The 10,724-nt window shown below is 38.3% G+C and overlaps 1 protein-coding gene across 1 annotated transcript in view; it reads left to right on the plus strand.

The window, feature by feature from the left end:
• The window catches only part of LOC108971198 (GTP-binding protein Di-Ras2-like), a 58,875-nt gene extending 55,309 nt beyond the window's left edge, over positions 1–3,566 (plus strand). Inside the window, exons 5-6 of the mRNA XM_018937086.1 lie at positions 3,185–3,296; positions 3,412–3,566. Of these exons, the coding sequence (XP_018792631.1) occupies positions 3,185–3,296; positions 3,412–3,487 (188 nt within the window). The 3' untranslated portion in view covers positions 3,488–3,566. The remainder of the gene's footprint in view (positions 1–3,184; positions 3,297–3,411) is intronic.
• The last annotated feature ends 7,158 nt before the right edge of the window (positions 3,567–10,724 follow it).

Here is a 10,724-nt window from a genome sequence, read left to right on the forward strand (position 1 = left end):
ATTAGACTTATTCAACTAATATCATACTCAAGATATCTAAAGGTTAATATTTTTTTTGTGCAAAAACTTTTTTGAGAGAAAAAAAATGCAAAAATCTACTTGCTGGATCTAGTAACAGTCTCGAAGTCAAGTCTGCTTTGTAAAGCTTTTCTTACAGGGTATGTTGGCAGGACAATAACGTGAAATGCCAAAAACAATATGCAATTGCATAATAATTGTCCAAATATGAGTTTATAAATTCGAAATATTTTCAGCTATTTGTCAATTGAAGCGAAAAGTTCATCGCTTGGGCGAATTGGTTTTTGGGTTGAGTTATACGTTCTGTTTTACCGTCATTTCGGAATACACAACTTCAAGCAATTACAAACTTGCTGAATGAAAWCAAATTTTAATGGTTTTCGCRAATTGTTGACGKAAACAAAATTTGATATTTTAAGTTTCAAATAAAACAAAAACAACAATTTAAGCAGAAATGTGTGCATATTTATCTGCAGWTTCACATTTTGCTATAAATTCGTTAGTAATTATAAATATAAATATCAATAAAATAATTGCTCGCATTTCTAAGCAACAGCAATTTTAACGAAAAAATACACGAGTTGTCCGAGCTATAAAATGAGATTGAAACGCATGATTCAAGCGGATTGATATAATGGCTATATCGAACAATTATGTCGAACTATAATTGCCCTTTAACCTCGTTCTTATTGGGATTCAATAAGTTTCGCTGCAGACTCGCATACGCTCAGCCCGCTCAACCCTCTCAGACCTTTTAGTTCTCTCAGCACTGTCAGCACTCTTCGGTCACTTCTTTACTCTTATTTTTTGCACTTCTGCATCTCATCCGATTCCTGCATGGCATCGTTTCGAAACTTTTTCTCTGTCTCTTCCCCTTCTTCGCTGCATTCAATTGTAGTTCTGGGGTTTTATTGGCCTATTGGTATTAGCATGGCAGCTACTGAACTGTGTTAATAGCTCTCGCTATTATTGTTGTTGTCTGATAATCTTTCACAATCGTGCACAAGTAATTGACAAAAGTTYTTATTGCCTCGAACTAGTTCTGTGGCTATTTTTAGTAATTTTGCATGACARAGTTGCATTTCTAACACACATTAGATAATAGATGTGCATTTGCATGTATGTGTGACTTTTCGCTTGGCCTGGTTTTGTCTGCACATACATCTATTGATTCTTGCTAGCCTCTGATTTTTGCATAGATGCAAATATGTCGAGACACTTTGGTCATTCGAACATTTTCAAATCTAATTTCATTTTGCAGCCTGTGGATTKTAGCAAGCCAAATAGCAGTTTAAATGCAAAATTAAATTGTCAAATGGCTTTGTTCCTCAAATGCCATTTAAAAAGCTTAGCATGATTTAGCACATTGATATTTAATGCAAAAGGAGATGATAGTTGTATCTCTTTTGGTTTTCATTTTCTTAACACTGGTTCGAAATTTCACCTTGAGTTGTTATTGAATGCAATACTCATTGAGTGTTGCACAAAGTCCCCAACCTGACAYATAGATGGCGCTTGTAGAGTGAAATTCATATTATTTTTAGATAGGCCTAAGTTTCAAAAGATGCGTATATAAATTTGACAATTGTTGGATCATTAGTTTGGAAATTWTACMGATTTGAGTAAAACCACTTTTGCTSTTGTGAAAAAATTGATTAAAAGGAATTTCGCGTGTTGGAGTTAACGAAAAAACTCAAAGAGTTCTAGAAGCAGGTTGAAAAGTAACTTGTTTATGGCCGTCTACGTTGAAGCTGGTTGAGTTTGTTGCGCGGAGTTTAAGTACTGAGGTATAATTCCAGTTTTTGCTTGACAAAAGATCGTTGTGCTACAGAGACCACTGAGTCAGAGAAAACGAAGAATCTCTGGTGTGAAGATCTGTCATATATATGCAGTAGGTATGCCTTGCTGGATGGAAAATGATGACTGACGTCGTCAATCGCTTTGACTGATGACGACAGCCTCGCTAGTTTCCCTGGTCGGTAATAGGCTTCTAGGYGCCTCTAGTCTAGGGTTGAAGGCATCTATTGGTGTTCTCACCGAATCTGCTGTGATAAAAACAAGAGCCTGATAATCCTGGAGTTAGCGATCGTGATCGCGGACGTCTGTCGTTGCTTTTGCTTTGTTTTGCTGTCAGAGTCTCAGTGACCCTCTCCAGGTTGCTTATCCTGTGCTCGACAGGGAATGAAAACCACTGTTTGCGACCACGTGGATATGAGCTGGAGAGCTTGGCTGCTGGTTGACATGACTTGGCAACTGGTCAAGGGTGCTCTTAGTCTGGACGACCTAGAGGATTCTGCATACGATATCAGGTAGCAGCAGAAGACCTAGAGGATTCTGCATACGATATCAGGTAGCAGCAGAAACCATTTACTGCGAATAAGCTTCCTGTTGCTCTGGTGCAAGATTTCAGTGAGTTTGATTGGTGTGACTGCCATTATGTGTGCATCTTTATTGGGCTGGACGTTGCAGTAAGGATAGTGATTATTGAAGTGTYCTTGTACCTCTTTGAAATTGATGTTTGCGCCAGGTGGTCTGTTGTCTGACATGGAGGTCGGCAGCTGTGAAAAGCACGTGGTGAGCGTCATCAGTTGAGGATGAATTTTGCAGCAACAGGTCGTCTCGCCGCTGTTGCTGTGTCTCTGCTACCCGTTGATTTGGTTGATTTTATGGCGAACGCCTGAAAACCCAAGAGTTATTGTCGTTTTATGTATAGTGATACGTAGATACAATTGGGGTTAGGTTGACGCATTTCGGAGAAATCACGTCGGCGTCACCAATTTTACCGTCTATGGATATACCTCCCATATAAACCACATCCACTTCTTGTGATAAATGCAATATTTATTCCTTAATTAACTAAAGCAAAAAATCAATCAATCAAATAAAAAGTRTTCAACATGTAAAGTAAAAATTTCTGGTTTAATAATTCTTGTATGATAGAATCTACAAATTCTTCTGCTATTTTCTGTCTTCTAATATTCCTCAGTCTTAGAACTATAATTCTCAAACTATGTAGTCTTCACCTGACAGGTGAAGAGGAGTCGTCCTGTGTAATATTTCAATTGCYTCCACTTTGGAAAACTGTAATTTTTGTATTATTGYTGTACATTTTTATTAAATAAGCATTATATAAATTAACTCAATGCTTATATATTTTCTWTCGCAGACAAGAATCGTAATGCCAGTCCTTCCGTTTTCTGTGATAAAAAGTCCAACCTGGTCGAAGCTGTTCATCCAGCCACCAGCAGCGGCGATGCCAAACTAAAGCCCAGATCTAGGTCAGTATGTATAACTACTATTAGTTTTGCTCTACATTTACCAGTTTCCACAGCCTTAGCTTTGGAGGGTGTGGTGCTGATGAAAGGCTAATAAAGTATATGCTACAAATTGCAGGTCACTCATACGCCGTGGATCACGCAAAACCAAACAGCAAATCAACAACGCGTCCGATGACTGTAATTTGCAGTAAAGTGGCGGAAGGAGGCCAGCGTGAAACGTTGTTTGGACGAAATTTCTTTGAAGAGCGCTAAGGAACGTCGTATATAATTATATAATAAAAAAAATAAATCACGGAAGCAAATTAACAACATCATCATCAAAAACAAGCAAAAAAAAGCAAAGCTTGGGCGAGTCTGTGTATGTGTGCGTGCTGGTGTTGGTGTACAAGTAAATGGCAAAGAGTGTGTGCTTTTTTTTTTTTTTTTTTATATGGATACGCCAAAGGTGGATGTAAACCTTCAGACGATATTGTTGGGCCGTACCAACAATTATTGCCGATTCGCATAAAGAGCATATGTGGTAAAGCGGGGTGCTTTTTTTGACGTGTATTTCCCTGCGAGAATACCTATAGGCTTTCCTTTGYAGGGTAGGTATTGTTTAAGTATATAACAGCTCTTTTATATGTAAGTTCTTATTTTGTCATAGGTTTGCAGCTTCTCGGCACTGCACTCTCGGTCTTACAGCGATTTCATCTTCTCGCAGCCTTTGCATAATATACGCTAYTATCCCACGTAYAATAYTCCATGCTAGATGAGAAGYTAGCATARAATTTACTACRTCCCTGGAACGTATGRGTAAGGGCTTTCCTAGTTTATCGGAAAGTATTTGCCTTTACTTTTGGAAGCGGACACAGTCCACCAGTATTCATATGTTTCAGGTCCACATACTGTYTCGTATATTAATTTGACTCTGTCAGAACTCTAATAATTAGAGTCCAGCTCGCTGAGTTGAAGGCGTTTTTAATATCTACAATACAGTATTSTTTGTTRCCCCAGCGCCATCTACTCCCTTCCAATGCTTTTCCCACTATTTTGGTAACCTCATTTACCGCATCCACTGGGATTCAACCCAGAGTCTYCTTCCGTATMTTTCTCGAGTCGCTTGCAGATAATTGTCTCAAAAACTTTTCCCGCCGTATCAAGCATACATAAGATCCGATATGACGAAGGTTCTTCTGGAGGCTTATAACCTTTGGGGAGAAGAACRAGSCGTTGACGCTTCCAMCATTTRGGCAAGATCCCTTCCTTCAAGCAGCTAGTGTATGCGTTTTGGAACAATGTTGGCTTTCTTTGGATGATATGCTTAATTACGAAATTGGGTATTCCGTCTAGGCCGGGTGATTTGCCTGTCTTGATTCTTTTCACCACATGTTGTATTTCTTCGTGGGACACTTCAGCGATTTCATCTAGGTTAGTTTGAAGAATTGGAAATAAGCTACGAACCATCTTACGTAAAATTGCGGGTGAGCTTCTTGATCTACCTATTTTCTGCATTTCGATTCAGTAGGCTTTTCACCAAGGGTCGTTTTCTACCTCGAAGATAAGTAGCAGACCACCAGTATAGTGGAGCTTTGTTTCTTTTCTTCGTGGCATCGTGGCATCGGCTACCGTTACTAGTGATTTTGCTATGTATTGTATCTGGTTCCGAGTGCTCCCTTGTAAATCCTCTTTTACTTGGCTTTTTACYTTCTGTATCACAGACTTTTATTTTCCAGCGTCTTATTCCGCTTTGGGGTGCGAAATACCAGAGTTTTGATTATTCTGTATATTSATATCAAAAATTATAGCTTGATGATTACTCTGTGTATACACTTCGAAACTCTCCATGAGGTTCGGGTTGCTATCGACGAGCTTACGAAGTTGAGGTCAATATGCAGTGACGCTCTTCCTTTGATAAAGGTTGGCTTGTATCCGTTGTGAAGGAGTCAGGAGGAGGAGGGATCAAGATTTGCAAGTGATGATAGTAGGGCTGTGCCCCTCGCGCTTGTGATCATTCACCCGCACACTCAACCGCCCATGCGTTAAAGTCACCGGCAATGACTAGCGGTGTCTTTCAAGAGCATATCCTGAAATTCTACAAAGAGTATGTGTGTGTTGGTACATATATTTGATTGCGGATATACAAACGTACCTATGTAGGTGTGTATACGTAAACAGGCAGTTATTGCGGTTAAAATCGAAATATAAAAAAAAAAATATGAAAAAAATATTTACAACTTTTACTAAAAAATATATATTTATTGTAGTTTAAAGGCGCACTAGTTGTTATTCAAATTTAACAAATATTAACTAAAAAGATATGCGTAATTTTTTTATAAATTTTTGATAAAATAAAAATAATTGACTTGAAGCAACAAAACATAAACACTGTTTCGTGTAATTAATTTTGGGTAAAAAGTTTAGACTATTTCAGGTATTTATGTTGCGTTTACTTATAGTATACAAAACAACCACCTTTTTAATTTAAAAACTACAGCTGCACTTTATTTGTTTACTTTTTTTTTCAATAAATTATTTTTATATAATTTTAGTAATTTATCTTGCCACTTACTCAACTCAAGAGGAAGGTCTTCTATCGGGAGCTCTCAATCAATTATTGTTTCAGACGGACACTGCGATATCTTTTAAGCAGAAGTGGCAGCCATTAAAGTATCAACAGATATTTGTGACAAAAAAGTACCCGGAAGTTTTAAATAAAGTGCAAGGTATTTAATTATTCATCAATATTTAGTTTATATCAATCCCAATCMCTTCGTGCAGGTGAGTATATCGTGATATTTCAATCTCAATATGGCAAAAGGCAGAAGGCATAATATGATGATTTCACCTTGCCTTTCTCTATATAGCTTTGCCAAAGATTGTCTAACAAATATTTAGGCACAGCATATGTGAACCTATTGGACAGCGTCCAATCAGAACACCTTTTATTGCGGCAAGGTTAACTTTGCTAACAGCAAGTAATTTAAGGGATGTCTTATGATTCACTTTGCTTCAGAAGAGATATGCAGTCGCTGAAGTTCTRGTTGYTGACCAATGCTGTCCGAGCTCACTGAAGGTCCAYAKGTRTGGTGTTAGAACRCAAGAAAATTCTAAAATCCGACTCGCTTCCAATCAGATGAAATAAGGGTAGCCTTCCCGGCAAGCTCAACAGTTTTGCAGTTTCTGGCGATTTCGCGCAAGCTGCTGGCCATTGCTAACGCGGTTATGCACTCATTGACTAGTTTTGAACTAGTCAACAGGCGGTGTGCAAAGACGRTCTAGCCACTTTATATTGGAGTGAATGCACACCTCTCTAAGGGAAAGAGCATTTTGAAACAGTACATCTACTACTACCTTGATGGCAATAAAGTCCGATGAAAAACGCTAAAATGATCTGGTAGCCTGAAACTATAGTCGATGAAGAGCTTCGGACAGACGACTCCACCTTCTTAACTTTTACCTTTGTCAGGGGAAGGATCTGCGACGCGAAGGTTGTAAAAATTCAATTAATGAAATGCAGAATTTCAATGTGTCACTGCCAGGACCTCCTTACATACCCATAATAATAATGGCAACATGCGCAGAAATTTACCTACCATATACATATGTATGTCTATAAGGGCAACGTGTAGAGTGGCATTGACAGTTGGGTCTACGAAAACCGGAGCGGACCCGGATTTTTATCCGGCCAAGGACTTTCAACTCGGGAGAATTCTGCCGTTACAACAACAACAACAGTGGCATTGAGTTGCTCCTCTACAGTAGTAAAAGGCTACAGATGCCTTCAGCATTCTTTCCTTGATGTTTAGTTTCTGTAAAAGCTCCCTATCCAGAATAAATCTCATTTACTCCATCCTGTCCACCGGTTGAAGAATAGAGAATTCCAACAAGGAGAGAGTAAAATCTCCTAGTAAACAAATCTGCTTCAGTACTTATAATTGATTATCTGTCGAAATGAGACCTGGGGTGAGATCGTAAAATGTAAAATTTTCCTTTTGCATGAAGATATACAACGTTAGGCAACCATCTGGTGACCGCGTTTTTCAAGTTTCTTCATCAGAACGTTCACTAATTAATCCAGAGCAAATGGGACAATATGCCTCCTTGTAAGATATCCCTATTTACTTCTCCAAGTTTCGGTGGACTGTCTCTCTCCACTACAACTGTTCTGTCGCAAAAGAGACTACAGATGATTTTCGTGAACTTTGCTTCAGCAAGAAACTTATCAAAGCTAATAATCGCTTTCAGTCTTATGTATATTGTTGGGGACCCCTCGATAATAAARTAGGTACCCACCATAAAATCTTAAGGGTTCTTCCAGCTACAGTACTATAAAATGCAAGGCAGSGTCGATCAACCCGCCTTTTCTGTAGATATGTGGAGCACTTCACAGCCCGCCCTTGGTATTCGGCCCTAGGGGTCACAAAGATCTGATTTCAGCAATTGAAACAGTTTTCAGTTGATTACGTGATTTATCATATGATACCCTTTTGATCGACAACAATTTTGCTGAGGTGGCTTATAATGATTCCAACAAATTCGCTGTATAGGGTTGTTGCCTAAAACTAGAAACTCAGTCTTGAACAGTCAAAGATGTTATAATAGGTTGTCAAAAAAGTCTTACGGTATTTCTTGCGATATTTTTATTGAATTTTCAATTGTTCATAACAGTTTTTTTGATGACGCATGCTCAGCTCTTGACCGCTGCTACGGCTGCTACTATGCCGGTCTCTTTCGACCAATTCAGCGATTTTATCGCAATTTTCGACGACAGGCCTAGACTAGAACTACGCGCTCTCAGCGCCAACAAGCGAAAATACCGCAAGACTTTTTTGACAAACTAATATTGGATCAAATTCGTAATTAATTAACCGTTACTCGTTAACATTCGTAGAAGATATTATCCAACTTAGCATCAGAGTACGATATACAAAGAAATTCACGAAAGTACATGCAGGCTCGCCAAGATCATGTGCAAGAGATCCTTGGGAAAACTGGCTTGCTTCTTGTTGTAACACCTCATGTGGCTTTGTCCAGCACTATCTAGAATTCGACTGAGGTATCTAGGAGTTTCCGAATTCAAAGGAATGGACTTAAAATTAAACTGAACGGCTATCTGGCATTATTAAGAATCAGCAGGCCTGTATATGGCGTGATAGCCGGCCAGTATAACCTCTGTCTCTTATACACATCTAGATGTGTATAAGAGACAGCTTTGTAATTATGCTCGAGAATTGCTGGTCTGAGCGCACAGCACACACAAAGCTGCCGTGTTAATGTTTTGCTCCTTTGCCTCACACGCAATCCATTGTATGCAAGGAAAACAAGTGTAGAACTCTACATTTTTGCACAATGTATAATGAAATTGGTAGGGAAATGATGTCAATGTGTCCTAGGTTAAGTGAAAGTCATTAAAATTTTCGTATTTATTAATATCGTGGTGAAATTGTTGTCAAGTGGATACTAAGTGCAATTATTTCTTGGAATTATTGAAATGCAACCAAAAGTAATTATCCAGACAGTTGTATGTAACCTTCATCGGAAATTGAAGGCCTCAGTAGTTTTCTTTTAGGTTATAAAATGCCTGTCTCAGTGTGCAGAGTGTAATAATCTCGGGTCTCGGGTGACCCAAAAATGCTGTGTGGTGTATAGGCATAAAACACAGTACTTTTTCAATAATATATCTCACAAATTGGTCGATATTTTCGATAAAGAATACTGTGTTGTAACCCAATTTGCAAAAGAAGATTTATCATAAGTAAGCTTGATTGATGGTTTGTAGCATATGTACATAAAACTTAATGGAGGGCGCGGATACGCCCATTTTTTTAAATATTTCAATAACTTCAAAGCAGAGTTGCCCCTCTCCACTGCAAACCCCTGCACCAAATTACAATTGTTTGTCTCAATTTGGAGTTCAGTTATAGCACTTTATATATTTTTGGTTAACCGCGTTTTGTGGGCGTGGCAATGGTACGATTTTGTCCATCTACAATACACACCATCTTTGCGTGTCAAACACATATTTCTGACCACGTTTTATTAATATATTTCAATTTTACCTTATGTTATCGTTTTCATGGACGCACAAAACGTCAACCAGATTTCGACTCGTCTCGTCATTCCAAACATTTATTAAGGGTGAACAATTTCAAGTTTCTCTACTTGTTAACGAAAAACCACAGACATTTAAAATTTATTGGGTCACCACGGTCTCARTCGAAGCGGGATTATCCGCATAAACTGTAGACCTTACATATCTCAACATGAAAAAGTCGATAACACACGATCGTGGTGTCCAATCGCCTGGYCCAAATCGAGAAATAATCTCCTCACTGAAATGTTCTCTCAATAAAAATTATTAAAGGTAATTAAAATACATCTACTATGTGCCCATATATGCCTGAAAGAACTAATAGCAGTTGTATTATAGAAATTGGGAACCCATATTAGTCTCTTTTCTTCTTTTCTATGGTGCTAATTTATATCTACTCAGTTTTAAAACTAAAATCAATCCTCGCTTGCTAACTTAAAAGTCGTCTTCGTGAGTAMAATATAATATACATATGTGAATAATATTTCTTCCGCTGTTTGCTTTTTTAGTATTGCTGAAATTTTTTAATACATTGTTAGTATGTAGATTAGCTTAACACATATGTGTTCTCCTTCCGCAAAACAGAATTGCAACGCCAGTGATAAAAAATTCAGCTTGGGCGAAGCTGATGATTCAGCCACCAGTGGCGACGATGCCAAATAATATCTAAGATCTGGGTTCGTATATGTACATATTCCCCTCACTTTTGTACGATGCTGTGCAAATGAGTGGCTTAAAAGAAATGGACGGCAAATTGCAGGTCACTCATACGCCGTGCATCACGCAAAAGCAAACAGCAAATCAACAATACGTTCGATAACTGTATTTTTCAAAGCTGCGGAGGAAGCACACGAATGCGAAGAAWACGAAATACTTAAATAAAATTCACTGAAAATATCATGGGTTTTTAAAATTATGRTCAGAAAACACTTAGAAGAAATTCGACGTGAAAACTTTTAACATATTTCGTTTATACTTTTCAGCCGACTTGCTAGTCATATATACACTCAGCACTGAAACCTTAATCAATATGATAACGGCTGGCAGAATTTAATGGTGTTGTTTTTTCACCAGCGTTCAGTGCATTAAAAATCGCTTACTATTAGCCTTCCTTGCCGATGAAGACGAAAAAGCATTACAATTCCACAGCTTCTCAGATTTGTCAGCCGCAATGGAAAGGCAGGCTTCGATTATTTCTCTATGTACCCAAAGTTTCGTATGGTCGGCTTGACTGGACATATACTTAACTATGAGTCGCTGGAGGTGTTAGAAAAGTTCAATATACTTGACAAAGCGAATTCCGAATCCGAAGCGGAGCTAAGGAAATCCAGACGCTTCTACTACCGTACGTTGAA

The sequence above is a fragment of the Bactrocera latifrons genome, unplaced genomic scaffold, assembly GCF_001853355.1.
Source record: "Bactrocera latifrons isolate USDA-ARS-PBARC rearing strain unplaced genomic scaffold, ASM185335v1 scaffold_33, whole genome shotgun sequence".
NCBI lineage: Eukaryota > Metazoa > Arthropoda > Insecta > Diptera > Tephritidae > Bactrocera > Bactrocera latifrons.